We start from the raw sequence: 19,952 nt of genomic DNA, 5'->3' as shown, positions 1-19,952 counted from the left end.
GTATATTGTGTCCATATCATTAACCTGATATAAACAGAATCTTAATACATTCAAATTAATGCCAAATACAAATAATGCTTTTTCTTGTTTGATTCAAACTTTCATATTTTAGCTCATGAAATAAATAGATGTGACAACAGCTTTTGATTGGTCCATGTTTTATTTAAGAAATCAGTTTTCTGCTGTCATTGTACATGACTATTACAAACCTGTACAGTAAGAAGTGATTTTATAAAAACTGCAACTGCGTTTCTACAATAAAATACACAGTGCAGGCCCAACAATATACAGTATATAAGATGATTAATTAATGACTGGTTCGCTTCTTTAAGCTAAACGTCTGCAACAATTTAATGTCCAACTTGGTCCCAATATCAGATAAAAGTTCCCCTTCCTTCTGATGCTGCTCCAGCAGAGATCTCTCTCAAATTAGAAGATGATTTGGCCATTAAAATCCATAACACTGAAGTGTAAACAAGGATACACAACTGAACAGTAGTGGGACATTAAAATGCATTAACACCAATTTTGTGCAGTTAAAGGGACAGCTCACCCAAAATGAAAATTGTTTCATATTTGGCAGAATGTCCAAACTGCTCTTTTCTGTACAAGAAAAGTGGATGGGGTTCAGGGACAGCCTTGGTCACCATTCACTTTCATTGTATGGAAAAAGAGCATCTTAGACTTTCTGCGAGATAACTCCATGAAACAACACAAAGGTGAATAAATCATGACAGAATTTTCATTATTGAGGAAGCTATGCCTTTAAAATCTCTTGTTTCCACAAACTTTCAAAATGGCAAATATGAATACATTCTAAACAAATTCTAAGAATCACGATAAACAAAATACATGAATGATAAAATGTTTAAAACATTAAATCACTGTATGCATTTCTTGCAAACAGCCATGAGAGATAAAAACCTTAACACATTCCAAGCACAATTCAGTCTGGATCATTAAACACACACACACGCATAGTTTTCCAACAACAGGCGCTTATAATACTTTGGTTGTCATTGCAAAAGACTTTAATCAGGCCAAAGTGCACATGAATGTGTGTGATGGAGTTGCTGTCTCAGGCTTTAGCTTTCTTGCTGGGTGGTTCATTGTGTCGAGGCACTCCACCAGAGGGCGTGAAAGGGATTCGCGTTGTCACCTTCTTTCCAATAGTCTCAATCTACACATAATATACACCATTAAGCCATGTGAACTTATGAAGAGAATTAAAGAATCCAACAGGTAGAGACAGGCTTATACACACTTTTATATAAACACAAAAATGTGAATTACATATATAAACACAGACCTGAAAGCCAAAGTTCTGTAGTTGGGGGTGGAGGTGGTCCAGGACACGTCGTCCATCAAAGATGAATGCTGGTTTCAGCATCTTGTGATATATTTTCTCATAGTCCAGATCCTAAAAACAAATACAGCATGTGATATGTAATATCACACTAAAAAATAGGAACCATAACATCGTATTACCATAGTTTACTAGACATACACCATAGTATTACCATTAGGGCTGGGTATCGATTTTCAGATGCATTGTGATATTCGTTTGAACAATCGATATTGATTCTTAAAGGGATATTTGACCCAAAAATGAAGTGATCCAGTTGGTTTTCAGGGAGAACAGACCAAAATATTACTCCTTTTTCACTACATCTTGCCACTGCAGTCTCTCGGCACGATCATGATTTCAAGCTCGACTTCTGCACTAGACGGCACTATATGAAGTGTAATCGAGCTTGAAATAATGATCGTGCTGAGAGACCGCAATGGCAAGATGTAGTGAAAAAGGAGTTATATTTTGGTCTGATCTCAACCAAAAACAACTGGATCGCTTCAGAAGACATGGATTAAACAATTGGACTCCATCTGATTTTTGGAGCTTCAAAAGGCCTGATCACCATTCACTTATATTGTATGGACCTACAGAGCTGAGATATTCTTCTACAAATCTTTGTTTGTGTTCTGCAGAGGAAAGAAATTTATACACATCTTAGATGGCATGAGGGTGAGTAAATGATGAGAATTTTAATTTTTGGGTGAACTAACCCTTTAAATCCTAAAATCAATCTTTCACTCTATGTGCCAAGTTCGCCAACCCTCTATAATGCAAGTAAATCACTCGCATGTGCAACCAAATCTCACGCTATGTGACAAAAAATGTCTATGATTAGCCACTGGCTAACTAGTAAATGTTCAGATTTCACTCACTAGTGATTGACTAGTATAGTGGAGAAGAAGTTATTAGCACAGAGGTCCTTTCACTTCATGTTGAGAGTAAAAGTTTGGTTTAACTCATCCAAAAGAGGAGATCCACGGATCCATATGTAATTGAATAATGTCTTTTAAGACCCTTTCTGTTTTTTACAGTCAGTTGTTGATTAAAATCAACAAAAAAGGAAAAATTTAATTCTAAACACATGGATGCGCTAAAGAAATTACACAGGACTTCTCTCATTATATGTGCTTACTGGCTGATGCTGCTAGTCTTAAAGAGACAGTACTGATTAAGCAAGTGTTCTGCATATCAATGTAAATACTTGCAACTAGTACAAATTATGCAAAAAAAAAATATATATATATATATATATATATATATATATATATATATATATGCAATTTCGAGACATTAATTAATGGAATAGACTGAATTTGTAAATTTTTCAAAAGCTAAAATGTGACCAATTTGATGAAAAACTATAAAAAATACAATTGTAAAATTAATATTTTTTAATTGTACCTAGAAGGGTACCTGAGACAGAGTTTATTTTAAATGTACGCAAAATGGACATTGTAAAAGAAATGTAACCATATGAATGAAGAGCTTGTGAATCAGAATCAAACTGGGAAATCTGTATCAATACCCAGCCCTGATTAACATGGTATTCTTTGAAGTACCTTTGAGTACCATGTAAATACCAAAATTCATGAATATATTAATCATTCAGTACCATGTTTTTGTTTATTTATCAATGTACCATGGTATTACAATCTGTTAACATTGTTCAACCATAATACATAAATGATACTTCTTATAAGGGTTATTTATACGCACACACCTCTAATATGAACCTCAAAAGCATCAATCAAAAATTACACTATAAATGTGTGCATGTACCTTAAACATGTCCCACTCTGTGCAGATGACCAGGGCATGTGCACTTTCACACGCCTCATAGGGGTCTAACGACACAGTGACAAGCTCAGACACTGCAGAGAGAAAAAGGGCAGTGCCAAATCACACACACACAAAAAAGACACATTAAAATCTGTTCTAGATTCCTATATGCGAGTTTCTCCCCTACATTTGATTCAACATGACAGCTAAACAGAGTAGCAGCCTCACCATCCTGAGCACCATTCACATTGCACAGCTTTATCTGCTGAACAGGTCTTTATAAATGAGCACACACCTCTCTGTGGGTTGTCTCCGGAGATGCTATGTTGAGACAGGTCCTGGATAATCTGCTCCTTCAGCACTTTAGGGTCATAAATATGAAGCTTAGCTCCCTCATCCATCAGATACTTAGAGATGTAGATACTGGATGACTCTCTGAAATACAAACACATGTTTACTTAGCTATCTACTGTAAATGGGGAAATACCATAGACTTTATATATATATATATATATATATAATGCTAATTATAATTACTATAGACTTGGCATTTTTAGTATTTGCAAAAACAGTATTTGATTTATTTATGAATTGATTTTCCAACTGAGAAAGTGTCGCATTTAGCCAACTTAGCTAAATATGTACACAAACACAAAGTGTGAATTTACAAAACAATAGATTTAGATACTAATTATGTCACCGAAAAGTTTATTTGGATAGATACAAGCAAAATATGATCAGTTTCTCATTTTCTACTCATGTTGATTTTTACTGCCCCATTCCAGCCAGACTGAAAATGTTTTGTCATGATGGTTTGAATGGAGGTAAAAGCACAGCACAGTCATGCTTCTGTAGACAACACTCACGCAGAGGCACGACATGCCATTCTCATTCACTCTGGATAAAGGTCATAGGAAGCATGGGCGTGTGTTTTTAGTGTGTTAAGGGTGCAGGTTTGTTTAATTGGGAACAGTTCAAAGTTGATGTTTAACTCAAGCTCTGAAATCTCATAATTTTGCTCTGTGAGTGTGTGTTTGTAGGTAAAAGAGGAAGACACAGTTTTTGAGATGTCATGAACAAGTCTTGAGAATGAGATAGAGAGGTGAATAATGACTGGGTCAAAGTGTGTTGGCGTGTACCTGGTGTCTCCTGTGTCCTTTTTGAAGGAGAAACCTAACAAGGCGATTTTCTTCCCCGTAACAGTGTTAAACAGGCAGTCAATGATCCGACAAGCAAATCTCTTTCTCTGATATTCATTCATGTCAATCACCTACACATACAGAAACACAGTGAAAAAAACATTAAGCAAACTCAATTTGAGCTTGTAGATACCAATGTGTTCATAAGGCATTTAAGCAGTTACCATATGACAGTACATTGTTTTTCAACCAGTCATTCATGTTTGTGTTGGTGTAAAAAGTAAAAAAAAATAAAAAGTATTATAACATGCTCTCTGAAATACTTGTGATTGGTCAATCATGGTTAAATATTTCTGTATAATGACCACTTAACTGTACAATTGACTGTTGTCCCAGGCAACTTTTTCCAACATAGCTATGCTAGTTTCAAACCTCTTATATCACCCCACTGCCATTCTTCTCGTATAATAAAATAATTTTTAAGTCAATATTTTATATCCATTTTCACATTTATTTGGTAAGTAGTCATGTAAGGATAGCAGGATAATGTATAGTCAGCTGGTTGTAATCGCAAAATAAACGCCGACAGGTTGATCAGATCCCCCATGCGAAGCTGAGGAGTCTTGTATTACCCTGAAGGGGTTTATTTTGCAGTAACAACTGGCTGACTGTACATTATCCTGCTTATTACAAGGCTACTAACCAAATAAATAAATAAATGTATAGTGTTCCTGTAGCTCAACAAAGCATGTAGAGCATGAAGCTAGAAATACGAAGCTCATGAGTTTGATTCCAAGGGAACACACAAACTGAAAAAATATATACCTTGAATGCACTGTAAGTCACTTTGGATAAAAGTGTCTGCCAAAATGCATAAATAAAATAAATAAAATGGACATAAAACATTGATTTGCGTTGAAATTTCGTAATAATGTGAGCAGAAAGCAATCGCTGACCAGCTGAATTCCACCTCCAGTTTGAGTTCTGTTGCTGGTTATTTTATAAAAATGACCGTCTGACTGCTCAATTGAAATGATTTTATTAGCTTACTTGTAGAGATTGCACAGTTTTACTATGGACATTGTAACAGAAATGTACCCATATAAATCGATATCGAACTGAATCGAAATCATAATCGAATTGTATTGAGACCTTGTGAATCGGAATCAAGAAATCTGTATCAATACCCAGCCCTATTCCAGAGACCCATGTAATAACACAAAATAAGCCTCATCAAGGTGATAAAAGACCTTGATCACCCTGTTAGGATTTATTTAGCAATAATGACCGACTGACTGTACATTATCCCTTCCATAGTATTAACATATTTAAATAAATATAGCTTTACCTGCTGCCAGTATGAAGCAACCTCAGGGAGATTCAGCGCCTCGCACAGATACACCAAATTCAGCACATCCTTCTGAAAACAACTTCCTCCAAAACCTGACACAGACAAATACAGAATTTAAGCAAAACTCTCATTAAGTTTTTTTGTTTGAATCTCACTCCGCCATCTCACTTTGAACAACTTAAAAGCAGGACAGGCACCAATAATTAGAATTAAAATGGCAATGTCAAAAGCTCTGGTTACAAACACACTGACCAACGCTGGCTTTGAGGAACTTGCTCCCGATGCGCTGATCCATGCCGATGGCTCTAGCCACCTCCTCAACATCAGCACCAGTGGATTCACACAGGGCAGAGATGGAGTTTATACTGCTGATGCGCTGGGCTAGAAACGCATTAGCTGCCTAACACACACACACACACACACACACACACACACACAAAGGTTTTAATGTGTTTTAAGTTATTAATTAAATCAATTTCACAAATCTTACAAAAACAATGTACTAATAAGTAAAAGGGTCAGCTATTTGTTTTTATTACACGTTAAATCATTAACTTTATCAAATACACACACACCAGCTTTGAAAGCTCAGATGACCAGGTGTTTGTGGTGATGATGCGTGATTTGGGGACCCAGTGCTCATAAACTGCACACAGAGCTCTGATGGCTCTTTGACCCTCCGGAGTTTCATCCCCACCAATCAGGACGCGATCTGGTTCCTTCAGGTCCTTCACTGCCGTACCTTCTGCAAGGAACTCTGGGTTAGAGAGAACCTGTAATCACAGCAGGGACAAAGGTAATGCATTAACATAGCAGAACAGAACAAAAGGTACAAAATGCCCTTGGGTCCAGAAATCTTTTAAGATTAGTTAATTAGTTCATATGAGATAGGAAAAATGGGACATTGACCAAACTTGTTACATCCAGGCTTCAGTCTGTTTTGAGAAAATCCCTTTCAAAACAACAGTACTCCTGATTGTATTCACAAGTACATGGTCATGTAAAAAATAAAGTTGGTGTATAAGTATATTTAACAACCAACTGGTTGTGTGAAGCTGTTTGGTGTGTGCATACACAACATATACTCACAGAGAGAATGAACCATTTAAGATCCTCTTTGTGTCTTATTTGAGTTAACACACTCTACAAAACATTTTTTTTGCTATGTATGTGTACATATTTGCTGATGGTTTAAAAATGTATGTATGAAGGAATCTAATTTAAGCCATTTCAGCTAATTTAAGGGGAGCTGACATGACATTTCAAGCACATTGCAGTGCGACATACAACACTCATCTACTGAACAATTTTAAACATTTTTTTTTTCTAATTCCTGTATAATTATTACACATGGTGTTTACACCTTATATTAACTGAGTGACAACAGGGAATATTTGTACTTTGTCACACTGCAGGACTATTTTAAGTCCGCGTGAAGTGCCTTGACGAGCGCAGTTCGATTTGAAGTTTTAACGTATATTCCACTGACACAGGAAGTGGGGGCGGCACAGTGAACGACTTGTCCGATTTTTCAAAATAGCCGATAGGGTTTATCTTACAGCCACACACACACACACAAACTCCTTGCCAACATGCTGCTCTTGTAAGAGCCACTTATCGTGGAAACTTGAGAAGCGATCTTAATACCGACCAGCTTTTCCAAAGACTTGAGAACAGAACGATGATCTAACTGACAATATTAATCCATATTAACCAGCTCACACACACACAGCACATCTCTGTCTTTGATTATGACTAGGCTGGAACCGTTGTGCAAGTCCAATGTAGACAAATAATAAACAAGCGATTAAAAGACCATATATCCATGTTTTGAATCACAATATCTAAGCATAAAGAATAAGGAACACTTACTCAAGATGTACATCCCAATAAACCTCCAACTGCACAAAAAACATACACTATAGCACATTTCCTCGCACCCCCCTCCCGTGTTGGCGTGTCCCATTCATAAGGCGTTATCATCCCTATGCCCTTCGAAGACAATTACCCTCCACTGTCAGAGCTTCAGATGGCTGAAAGCTGATAACACTCAGTCAAAACTTTTTCCAAGCAATTCTTAATGGAATTTCTTTTTGGAATGACCTGACAGCATGGATTGGGCTCCCTTCCAAATGCCCTCCAAAAGGCATGATCAGCAGTAGTTAGAACACAGTTGTAGCGGGAGGGTGCACTTTCGTTCTTGAAAGCATTTAATTGGACAAGATTTCTCAACCTCTATGTGACGTCATGGATTTTCCTGAGTCTTTTTAGCCAGAAGAGAGAGACTGCAGAATGCTTTTATCTTCTGAAAACAAATTTTGTCAACATTTAGAAGTATACTAGCATATATTAGATGACCTTAAAGCTAATAGATATGGACTAAAAGCAGCAAAACTTGCATTATGATTTCATGGGGTCTTTAAGTGCACTGCAAGAAGCAAGTAAGAAGTAAAAAGCTGATTAGAAAAGTTGAAAAATAAACAGTGGCCATTTAAAGCACCTAAAATACACTTCACTCATTCATAGAAATGTAACCTAAAAAAAAAAAAAAGTTTATGGGCATATTATTTGTCAACTACCCCCATATATCCACATAGGAATATCCAGACACATGCTCACACTAACACACCTGTAAGTTGAGACTAGGTTTGGTGTTTGCATCGAATATCCTGCGGATGCTCTCAGCTGCACGGACCGGAACCGTGCTCTTCTCCGTAACAATTTTATACCCGTCCGACATCTCCACGATCCGCCGTGCACATGCCTCAATAAATTTAAGGTCAGCAGCACGACCCTTCCCCATTCCATATGTCTTAGTGGGGGTGTTTACCTGAATATGAGAGAGAGAGAGAGAGAGAGAGAGAGAGAGAGAGGGAGAGACTTTCAACAGTGGGTCGACCAACACACATCCAAACATATAAAATCTGTTGTTGCACTCACAGAAATGAAGACCAGATCTGCTTCTTTAATGGCAGAGTCAATGTCTGTGGAGAAGAAGAGGTTCTTCCCACGACATGAAAGCACCACCTCATTTAGACCCGGCTACAACAGCACAGAGAAGACTTTCATCATAACTTGCACGATGCAACACATGAACTTCCTTAAAAACTTCAACAAAAGACCACTTCAATTATTTTTATTTATTTATTAGATAAATCAGCTTGACAATGACATAAATTATCACAAGCATTTCAGAAAGTAAAAGGAATAGTTTTTAATAATATTCCCAAAAATTAAAATTCTCTAATCATTTACTCACCCTCATGCCATCCCAGCAGTGTGACTTTCTTTCTTCTGTAGAACACAAATAAAGGTCCAAATGTAGGTCCATATAATGAAAGTGAATGGTGACCAAAATTTGGAAGCTCCAAAAAGGCAGCTCCAATGGTTTAATCCATGTCGACTTTGGGTGAGAACAGACCATGTAACTCCTTTTTAATGTACATCATTCCAGTCTCCAGGGATGATCATGATTTTAAGCTTGATTACACTACCTAAGGTAATCAGGAGCTTAAAAGTTTTGGTCATCATTCACTTGCATTGCATGGACCTACAGAGCTGAGATATTCTTCTAAAAATCTTCATTTGTGCATTTTGTGAAAGTCATACACATCTGGGATGGCATGAGGGTGAGTAAATGATGAGAGTATTTTCATTTTTGGGTGAACTATCCCTTTAATTGTCTACTTGTAAAGGCTCTAATATCATTACCTCATAAATGGGCAGAGTATCAGAGTTCCAGGCTTTGATCCGGGATTCATTAACGTCCACTACTGTTACTGTAATCTCAGGACACATGCTGGCAATAACACTACATGTCGGTCCACCAACATACCCAGCGCCTATACAGCAAATCTTTTTAATCTGAAACATCTGAGAGGAGAGGAAGATTAAGTCATAGTAAGGGTGAAAGTCCCTTCAAAACCAAACAGGGCTGTGTTTCCCAAAAGCATCATAAGCCTAAGTAGATAGTAGAAACCATTGGTGCCAGTGGTCTCTAGGATCATCTTAAGCTTACCATACTTTTGAGAAACGCAGCCCAGGCCAATTAGATCATGAACATTTTAATAAAAGTTTGCCCATAAATGGTCAGCAGTAGATTTTTCACCATTATGAACAGTCTCTTTTTACCAAGTACTCTAAGAGCAATTCGTCCTCCTCAGTAGGGATCCAAGGGCTCAGCTGGGAGGTGTAGGTATCATATTACTTACCCCTGGGCATTAAGAGGAACTAACGTTTATGGCTCTGCTTTAAAACTTTACCCAACCATTCCAATTACTTATCACTAATAATAATAATAATAATAATGAGATAAACTTTAATTGTAAAGTGGATTCAAAAAGTTTGTTATAGTTCCATATCTGTTGATTATGTCTTGAAAACGTGTAATTTTAAAACAATTTAATTGCCGGTGTTACGGATCAACTGGGTATTGCGTTAACTTGGGATGTGCGCGTGCACATGAATAATTTTACTTGCCTTTTCAGCAGATTCGTTCGACGTGAATTGCCAAGGAGCAAAGAAAAGGCGTTTTACACATCTCAAAAAAAATTTTGGTATGATTATTAACCCGCTTTGTATGATCGATGTCTGTTCCAATGAATATGACACAGTTTAAGAGCGATTTTAACATTGGTTGGTCACCCATGTTAAGGTGTGACATTGGTTTGAATGGGAACTGACGATTACACATGTCAGAGTAGTAAATCGCATGTGGAAGTCTTTTATTTGCATCACTAAAGCATCATAGGCTTATATGTGTCAGCAATAGGCCTATACTCTTAAATTACTTTTACTTTAGGTTTTATTTTATATTTTATTTTTTTAAAGTTTGATAAAGTTCATAAAACAATTGTTACTAATGACATAAACGTTCTGTTGGTCTAGTGGTAATGTGTTAGCTAACCACGCATACAAACCTGGGTTCAATTCCCTGAGAGTATCTGCCTTTTTATTTAAATTGTTATAATAGCATCTTACTTTTCAAAGGTTCTGTGCATAACAATGTCATATGTTTGACCACTCATGATGATCTTTCAGAACTGTGCAATATTTTTGGTGGAGAGCAAGTACAAAAGCCAAACTGACCAATGGGTAAGAATAAATGGTACTCTTGAGAAAGCATGATAAAGTTCTTCAGAAACATTTTGTTTGTTAGGTAAAATCAATCTTAAATCTTAGAATTGTTTGACCATTTTAAAAAGCCTGTAATCTTTAGAAAATGTAGTTGACGTTTTTTTTTTTCTCTCAGTAATTCAACAGTTCTCAGAAAATTCAGTAGAGTATACTGTAATTACTCGCTGTTAGATTCAGTTGCGATTTTGATTGTTTTATTTAGAACAATATAATACATGATGTCTGTGTATGTGATTTACAAAAAAGAATTTCAATAGACCTGTTCAAAATACATCTTAATCTGCAGTACAGCTTCACAGTTGTCCTGTTTGATCTGGATTTGAAGCCGAGTCGCTATGTTTACTGCCAATATGACTTAACACTGGACCAGTGTCTCAATTACAACCATTCATTCACTTTGTCGAGAAAGTTACTCAAAATATTAGCTCATCAAGCTATTACTCATTATAAAGAAATAAAAGCAACTGAAAGTATATTATTGACACATATCAGCCTATAATGCGTTAGTGTTGCAAATAAAAGAATTCAACATGCGATTTACTGCTCTCTGACATGTGTAATCGCCAGTTCCCATTCAAACCAAAAGTCCCACGGTTAAAATCGCTCTTAAACTGTGTCAGATTCATTAGAAAGAAAAAACTCGATTTAATAATGATACCAACATTTTTTTATAATGTGTAAAACGTCTTTTCTTTGCTCCTTGACAATTCACTTTAAACGAATCTGCTGAAAAGGTAAGTACAATTTTTCACGCGCACTTCCCCAGTTGATCCATTACACCCGTTACTAATTGCGGAGGTTCTTAGGAATAATGGGATTTGTTTGACAAGTTTTCAACTTCTATTCCAGACCCACTGTCCATTTTCTAGAATATGAATACGAGCAGTTCCGATCTGTATTTGAGTTGAACACAAAACCACACTTTTAAATACTATAATATATTTCCATAGCAGTGATTCAAACCTACCTTGTCTCACAGTGAAGTTTTTGAGTTAACACACTCCTCTGACTGACTCCGTGCAGTATGCAGGTGCTCCGTCTAAGGTGACTTGTTCCCGAATGAATACAACGGTTATATCCATAAACTCAGACAGCATACACACACATATATTCACTCACACACCCACCGGGAGGAGGACAGCAACGTAAACACTTCATAGAAGGGCGGCGGCAGTTGTCTGCTTCCGGGTCAATAAATATTTTCAAAACAAAAACCCGTAAGGAACCGCAAATAAAGTCTTATATTGACTATGATTTTAAAAAGAACATATCTATGAAATGCACTATCAAGAGCTAGCTCTTACTATTTGGTCTATTTAAGCATGCTCTTCGTAAATTCAGTGCAAAACACTTTTGACTTTTCATTTGACATGGATTTTGCTACAGTGAAACGCCACGTGTGGAGGAACTCAGAAGTTTCAGTAGCCAATCAACGACTGGGAAATCTCAAAGACGTCAATGTTTGACGCAGAAATTACTTTTGGGAATAAAAGACTCATTCCAAATCAGTCTAATTGAATTCTTATGTTAGTGACTTAACTACCGTCATCCACAAATATCCCAATTCAACAAAAAAGACAGACATACAGGAATTTGATTGTTGTTATTTATTTGAAGTAACCAAAAGTGCATAGTTAAAGCTCTTTCTTCTTCTTACAGAGCAGTTCATTAGAACAGTGTACACTGACAGAATTAAATATACATGCCCCGAAATTCACACCACCACCTTTATGCCCCGATCTATCCAGAAATCATCAGTCTATGAACCAACTGTTGGCAACTTTGATACTATAACATTCAGACATTCTCACATGACTAAAGACCCCAAAACATGTTCTGAGTTCATCATGCCAAACTTGAATTTGGGCTAATTTACATCATGTTATCTTTGGTATTTTCTGTGGAGCATCACGTTTGGTCTCAATTTACAGTTGCCACAACCAAAGTGCTACAGCTGACATGTCTGCCTTTGAGTCATTCAAAGACGAGCATATCCTAAAATGGATTAAGTACTAGTGATTTTTATACAGGGTAAATAGATTAGAGTATACAGGGCGTGTCTGTAAATGTTGCTCTTTCTGTGAAGAACAAAACCCAGACCATGACAACATAACCATTTCCATGACTACCGTGATCAGATCCAAGTAAATCCTGGAATACACCCATTTAATTTCCTCTTACCCAAAATGATATTTTAAGAAGTGATTATGGTAGACCTCAAATGTGTGAATCATTACAATACATTGATGACCCAGTGCAGAGTCAAGCTGAATGCTCCCAAATGGACCAATGACGTCACATGTCTGCGAAGGCATCATAAATCTGGAATGTATAAGATATAATATAACAAGAAATGCTATAATTTCACCTCAGTCTATCCTGTAACACATATCCTGTAAATACCCAAAAGCTCTTGATGACTCCCAATATCTTGGCAAACTTCCCTCCAGATCACAATATATTCAGGTGTAATATTTAAATTCTACAGGTTAATCTTATTACATAGGCCCATTATATTAGTTTTAACAACCTGCTAAATAGCTAATAATGCTCTCAAAAAAAATATAGTAAGAAACAGTAAGAAATTGAAACCATTACAGAGATGTATAAACTTTTTCATTTTTGCCACTTGGTCCACTTTGCTCTTTTTCCATTATTTGAAACTGTACCTTAGTTTCTGCTGCCTCATTTTAAACATTGTATTAACACACCTTGAAATCCAAGTGACTGAGTAAATCTGGAAAGAAATAATCTGGAATCTGAAACAATTGATTAGGGAAATTGACAGGTTATCCTGGTCAAAGTAGCTGATCAGGTGGAAGCCAGGTCAAAAGATCAGATCGAAGGTCAAAGTTCTTTGCCGTGGGCAGAACTCTAGTCCACTGGAGGTGCTGGTGGCTCTCTGCCATGATTCTAAACAAGGAGGAGAGAGAAGAAAAAAAAAAGAAAAAAAAATCCAATGACTACAAGAATAGACAAGACAAGAGTTAATGATAAATTACAGGATCACTAGTTAAAGGGATAGTTCACCCAAAAATGAGAATTCTTTCATCATTAACTGCATGACTTTCTTCTGCTGAACACAAAAGAATATTTTTTGAAGAATATCTCAAATCTGTAGGTCCATACAATGCAAGTGAATGTGGCCGGAAACTTGAAGGTACAAAAAGCATATAAAAGCAGCATAAAAGTATTCCATATGACTCCAGAAATTAAATTCATATCTTCAGAAGCCATAAAATAGGCGTGGGTAAGAAACAGACCAATATTAATAAAGTCTTTTTTTTTTTTTTTTTTTTACTATAATCACTACTTTCACATTCTTCTTTTGTTTTTAGCTACTCACAGTATTGTGCATATTGCCACCTACTGGGCAGGGAGGAGAATTTATAGTAAAAAATGACAAATATTGATCTGTTTCTCACCCACACCTTTCATATCACTTCTGAAGATATGGATTTAACCATTGGAGTTGTATGGATTACTTTTATGTTGCCTTAATCTGTTTTTTTGTACTTCAAAGTTCTGACCACCAGTCACTTACATTGTTTCAACTCAATAGGTCCATACATTCTTCTAAACATCTTCATTTGTGTTCAGCAGAAGAAAGAAAGTCTTACACATCTGGGATGGCATGAGGGCGAGTAAATGATGAGAGAATGTTCATTTTTGGGTGAACCATCCCTTTAATATTTATTGTAAAAGGAGCACATAATATACACATTCGATGATGTCATAATGGTTAAAACCCATTAAAGTCTGTCCAATTTCTGATTGTTATTTCAATGTGGTTTGATTATCATGATGACCATTCATAAATGATTCAGTGGGTTTGATTGGCATGACTTACACCATGGGGACTGGTAGGCTTGCTGCTGACTGTAGGACCCCTCAAGCTGGCTGGGCGGAACAGAAAGAGCACAAGGGCCAGAACTAGCCATCCCATAATAATCATGGGCAGAGTGATGTCCCCTTCTACTGAGGAGCTTGGTCCTGGCACTGCGCACACACACACAAATTGTCCACAATTTTAAAAAAACAAGACTGTGTATGATATCTTTTTTCCCACTTTGGATCTATGGACTTACTCTCCTGAAGGCACTCTGTGTCTGTACAGTAGGACTGGGTCTGCCTCAGCTTGAAAAGAATCACAAGGACAGTATTTTATCATACAGGCTAAACATATATCTACAGCAATGGAATGACAACAGGCAAGTCTGTTTATTTATTTTTTTAATGGGTATTCAGCCTTGAAGCAATATTAAGAGGAACGTTGATGCTTCTAACATTAATTTCATTTGAAACATAATAATTGTTTTTGCCAAAGTTTGTTCTCACTAGGGGTAAAACCTATTGGGTTCCAAGTGTTTGCTACAAAAAAACAAAACAAAAAACAACACCATACGAACAAGTTAAAGTCTAAAACATTTAGAATAGTTGAACCAAATGTTATTCCTTGACTAAAACAAGTAAATCCAAGAAACTCTAGCTCCCTCTACTGGGCTTTCATATACAAAATTCAAACACTAAATTATGAGAGACCTTGCATTAATATAAAGATTACATGTGATTGATTGGTCCTTAATCTGTGTATATAAACAACAACAACATGTTTCTTATAATAAAAAGAGTTATTTCTGTAAATGCATAGGGGAATGTAGCTCCTGATAACTGGACTCCAAACCAGTCTGGAGTCCAGGTCCTATATGAGATCTGTACACATCCTAATAAAAACAAATAGCTTTCCACACCAATACAAAAACAATGTCAATACCTTATTATTGTTGAAGCTTCATTAGCCATTGTGACATTTATGTTCAGATTGTGCTAATTCATTTTCATTTCTTGATATAAAACCATCACTATGTTGTAGTTCTAAAATTACCCAATTGTTTTTCATATTTGCTCAAAACTAGATAACAGTTAATTGAAAGCACAGTCAAGTTCAAGGTTGTTTACCGACTTACAGGCCGTTTTGACTTCACTTGCCACTGCACATCAGTTCCCTTTCCCTCTTCAGGAATCATCAGTTTTATTATTAAAATATTATTTTATTCAACACACTCTTATCCACACAAACTCTGCCTGATATCTACATTTTGTACAGTGAAATGAAGAGATCTGATATATAGGCAGGGCTGAATCCAGATTTTCCATTTTCTTCCTCTACAGACCAATGCATCATCTCTTCACCAAGTTTATAACATTCAGCCATTTAATTTTTTATTCACGTTTAAGGAGCAAACTCAAGCATAACATATGTTTACGTTTATTTCTTTTTTAATTTTGTTTAATCAAGTTTTATTTTGTTAGTGTCAAACACATTTTTTTATAAATAAAATAATTCAAAAAAAGTTATGCGATTTGAAATAGTGATCTGGAACAGAAAGAGAAAAAAAGGGGGAAAGAGAAGAAACTCACTAGGTTGATGAGTCTCCTCATGGCATGTTCGTGAGAGCAAATACACTCACACGGGTCGAAACCTCCCTCTGCCATCTCCTCCTGAGTAATAAGACAAAGGTTACACAGGTTTAATTATGGGGTGATTTTTACTTCAGACATTCCAAATACTACAGAAGCTTAAATAAGATTGTGTGTGTGTGTGTGTGTGTGTGTGTGTGTGTGTGTGTGTGTGTGTATATATATATATATATATATATATATATATATATAAAAAAATTTAGCTGAAAACTGAATGGGTGTGGAGAATTATAATGGTTTGAAGGTTTAGGATGTCAACATGACTCACATTTGTAAACCAAATAATGTGGTTATGTTATTTAAATAAAGCAACTAAAAGACTTCCTACATTGGTCTACTGTTTGGAAAAAATAAATAAAAATAAATACTATTTCTAGTCTTAGCCATTATTATAAACTGGCAACTTCTATTGCATTAATAATCTGTTCAACTAATGTACTGTACTGATCTGTAAAGCTTTCACTGCGACAAATGATCAAAATTAGTGTATAAAGAAAGCAGATGCTTATTTGGGACTTGTTTTTCTATTCATCTGATCTTATTTTAAGCTTTAAAACAATTTGCATACTCTAATATGTAGGCTACTTTTTCAGACACGTGTAATGGCTTGAAGTTAGTCTCGTTAAAAAAAAAAAATAGTTTGACTACTTGACATTAGCATATAAAATATTACATTAATTTCCTATTTTAGGAAATGAACAACGCTACATTGTAAACCCTACTGTTGTCATCACTTGAAAAATCAAGTTGGCTTAATTAAATATGACTTGAAATGTCAAGTTTTGGGCTCATAACTCAAATATCTATGCTCCTTGAACTTATTAATCTTTTTTTTTATTTATTTTTTTTATCCCCTTTTCTCCCAATTTGGAATGCCCAATTCCCACTACTAAGTAGGTCCTCGTGGTGGCGCGGTTACTCACCTCAGTCCGGTTGGCGGAGGACAAGTCTCAGTTGCCTCCGCTTCTGAGACAGTCAATCTGCGCATCTTATCACGTGGCTCGTTGTGCATGACACCGTGGAGACTTCCCAGCACGTGGAGGCTCATGCTACTCTCTGTGAACCACGCACAACTTACCACACGCCCCACTGAGAGCGAGAACCACTAATCGCGACCATGAGGAGGTTACCCCATGTGACTCTACCCTCCCTAGCAACCGGGCCAATTTGGTTGCTTAGGAGACCTGGCTGGAGTCACTCAACACGCCCTGGGTTAGAACTCGCGACTCCAGGGGTGGTAGTCAGTGTCAATACTCGCTGACCTACCCAGGCCCCCTGAACTTATTTATCTTAAAAATTCATAGACTTGAGATTTTAAGTATTAACAACACTGAGGCTATGGAGAATACCCATAATCCCTTGTGCTTGAATTATTTGTTTCCTTGGTCAAAGGGAAATTATAAAGGCATTTAAATTGTTATTAAGAATTCATAGATGTTTTAGCTCTATTGTAGTATTATTTAGGGTTCAAGTAAACTGTGTCTACGTTAATTAAGTTGAACCCTGTTAACTCTCTCTCTCTCTGAATTCTCCTTGTGCATGTGCAACTGAAGTACAGGCATATATGCATTTCAGTGAAAGATGAAGTTTATTTTGATTCTTCTTTATTTAAGCTTGTATTATTATTGTATTATCTAAATTTGAGTAAATTCAATTAATATACATAGAAACAATATTCAAACAGCAAATCTGAGTTTAATCTACTTGCATCTAGTTACATTAACTTAAATAGTTAAATTCGTTCTATATGAACACTATGTTAAGTGAACTTATGTTTGAGACGCCATTACTCAATTCAATTGAGGGAATGAGTTTACTCGATTGAGTAAAGTCAACTTATTAAGGTTTTCAGTGTGTAGCGGTCCTCCTTTACTCCCAATTTTTTACTAACTTTTCACAAAGTTAAGTTTTTGAGCAAATTGCAGGGGGTCCTGGGTAGCTCAGCAAGACGCTGACTACCATATTTGGAGTCGCAAGTTTGAATCCAGGGCATGCCGAGTGACTCCAGTCAGGCTTCCGAAGCAACCAATTGGCCCGGTTGCTAGGGAGGGTAGAGTCACGTTGGGGGTAACCTCCTCGTGGTCGCTATAATGTGGTTCTCGCTCTTGGTGGGGCACATGGTGAGTTGTGCATGGATGCAACGGAGAATAGCGTGAGCCTCCACACAGGCTAGGTCTCTGGGGTAACGCGCTCAACAAGCCACGTGATAAGATGCGCGGATTGACGATCTCAGGCGCAGAAGCAACTGAGATCCGTCCTACGCCACAACGGACTTAAAGCGCACTGGGAATTGGGAGAAAATGGAAGAGAGGGGAGAGAAATAAATAAATAAATAAATAAATAAATAAATAAATAAATAAAAAAAAGCAAATTGCATTTGGTTATTGTAGTTAAAAACGTGATAGTGGCAGTCAGGCTATTGCCATGTTTTGGTGAGACTGGGGTGGCGGGGTTGCACGCCCTGAACAGTTTGGGAATAACAAATCGGTGTACACTGCACTCTCCCAACATGTCTCTCGTTTGAATTGTACACAGCCTCGTTAATCAGAATAGCAACGTTCTGGAAAGCTTGCAGTGTAGTCGGGGTTTGTTGGTGTGTTCCACCAACAAAAATGTAAACATTCCTCGCAACGGAATTCGTGTTTTTAATGATTTTGTTCCGCGTGTTTTAAAAATGACGCCTATATCTAGAAAGGATATGCAATTGAAAACAAACGAAAGGAAGCCCAATACTGGATTCATGAAAAAACCAAAACAAATAAAGTGAGTTCTGTGGAAACTCATCTTATGTTACACAACAACAACAAAAGAAAGAAAATGAACCCTTATAAGTTTTATGCAAATGTATTTTCCATCAACTACGTTTTGTCATAACTTGTTACTTTCTCCTTTCGTTGCTTCAGTTTAGATTGAACATGTTTCAATCTCTCAATTTCTAAACACGAAACCCTTTTTTAGGCTACATGTATAGTTGAATACACCACAAATTTAAGAATAAAAAGCACATATTTTTCCGTTAAGAGGTGCCCAAAAATGCCTGTCTAAAAACAGTTTGCAGTATCATTGGCGTATTAGGGCCTTCTTGGAAAGAAGAAACCTTTTTGATTAATTTATCTGGGTATTAAATTTGGAGATAGCATTTGAAAAGGAGAAAGATAAGGCATCAATAAAGCAATAATGCGAAGCAAAAATGACATGGATAGACGTCTTACCGATGAGTTTGGCAACTCACTCGAAGAGATTTAAAAGCATTCGCTTCAAAACAGACCGATATGTGAATTTTGGCCCCTGAGTATCTCTGGTCGTCCAGCCAAAATCCAGTGCAAATGTTCCCTGTATACGCACTGATGTTTGGCACTGGGCCGCAGTTCCGGCTGCTGTTCCGTCTGTGTTTTGATTAGGATCTAGCAACCAAGATTACGAGTTTTACTATGGCGAAGGCTTGGTTCATGAATAGTAAATAGGTTGTGTAGACGTTAATTGGTATTCTTCCTGGAGCGCCAAGTTACGTGTCCTAATTAATAATCATGAGTTATTGCTTCGTCGCGTTTCCAATTTAGGATTTCGTGTAATTAACATACATGAGATAAGCCTTTACCATAGTAGGATTCGTAAATTCGCATCAAGGAATGCACAGATGAGAGCCACGTCTCTACATGACGTGAAATGTTGCAGATTTAGGCAAACGCTGTAAAGCTGTTGCTTTTCTCAC

At 36.7% G+C, this 19,952-nt stretch overlaps 2 protein-coding genes across 2 annotated transcripts; both read right to left on the bottom strand.

The window, feature by feature from the left end:
* Positions 1-141: 141 nt before the first annotated feature.
* LOC127443639 (UDP-glucose 6-dehydrogenase-like) lies at positions 142-11,931 on the bottom strand. Its single transcript, XM_051702364.1, has 12 exons — positions 11,727-11,931; positions 9,335-9,496; positions 8,564-8,665; positions 8,253-8,453; positions 6,199-6,396; positions 5,876-6,023; positions 5,621-5,715; positions 4,273-4,403; positions 3,429-3,568; positions 3,134-3,225; positions 1,310-1,420; positions 142-1,180 (listed from the first exon to the last, which is right to left on the bottom strand). The coding sequence occupies exons 2-12, from the start codon at positions 9,494-9,496 to the stop codon at positions 1,079-1,081; spliced, it is 1,482 nt and encodes a 493-aa protein (XP_051558324.1). The 5' UTR covers positions 11,727-11,931; the 3' UTR covers positions 142-1,078.
* Positions 11,932-12,351: 420 nt separating this feature from the next.
* Positions 12,352-19,652, bottom strand: LOC127443659 (small integral membrane protein 14-like). The gene is made up of 5 exons (XM_051702395.1): positions 19,453-19,652; positions 16,181-16,261; positions 14,848-14,896; positions 14,610-14,758; positions 12,352-13,672 (listed from the first exon to the last, which is right to left on the bottom strand). Exons 2-5 carry the CDS (start codon positions 16,253-16,255, stop codon positions 13,634-13,636), a joined length of 312 nt encoding a protein of 103 aa, XP_051558355.1. The 5' UTR covers positions 16,256-16,261; positions 19,453-19,652; the 3' UTR covers positions 12,352-13,633.
* Between the last annotated feature and the right edge of the window lie 300 nt (positions 19,653-19,952).

The sequence above is a fragment of the Myxocyprinus asiaticus genome, chromosome 7 (assembly GCF_019703515.2).
Source record: "Myxocyprinus asiaticus isolate MX2 ecotype Aquarium Trade chromosome 7, UBuf_Myxa_2, whole genome shotgun sequence".
NCBI classification, from domain to species: Eukaryota; Metazoa; Chordata; class Actinopteri; order Cypriniformes; family Catostomidae; genus Myxocyprinus; species Myxocyprinus asiaticus.
Note: the sequence above shows the minus strand (reverse complement) of the source record. Positions and strands in the feature narration are given on the sequence as shown.

Coding starts and splice junctions, on each gene's coding strand:
- LOC127443659 (XM_051702395.1), bottom strand. CDS start 16,255: ATGGCAGAGGGAGGTTTCGACCCGTGTGAGTGTATTTGCTCTCACGAA. Junction 14,759..14,847: donor CACAGAGTGCCTTCAGGAGA/GTAAGTCCATAG, acceptor GTGTGTGCGCAG/TGCCAGGACCAAGCTCCTCA. Junction 13,673..14,609: donor AGCCTACCAGTCCCCATGGT/GTAAGTCATGCC, acceptor CTCCTTGTTTAG/AATCATGGCAGAGAGCCACC.
- LOC127443639 (XM_051702364.1), bottom strand. CDS start 9,496: ATGTTTCAGATTAAAAAGATTTGCTGTATAGGCGCTGGGTATGTTGGT. Junction 8,666..9,334: donor ATACTCTGCCCATTTATGAG/GTAATGATATTA, acceptor GTGCTGTTGTAG/CCGGGTCTAAATGAGGTGGT. Junction 1,181..1,309: donor TACAGAACTTTGGCTTTCAG/GTCTGTGTTTAT, acceptor TATTATGTGTAG/ATTGAGACTATTGGAAAGAA.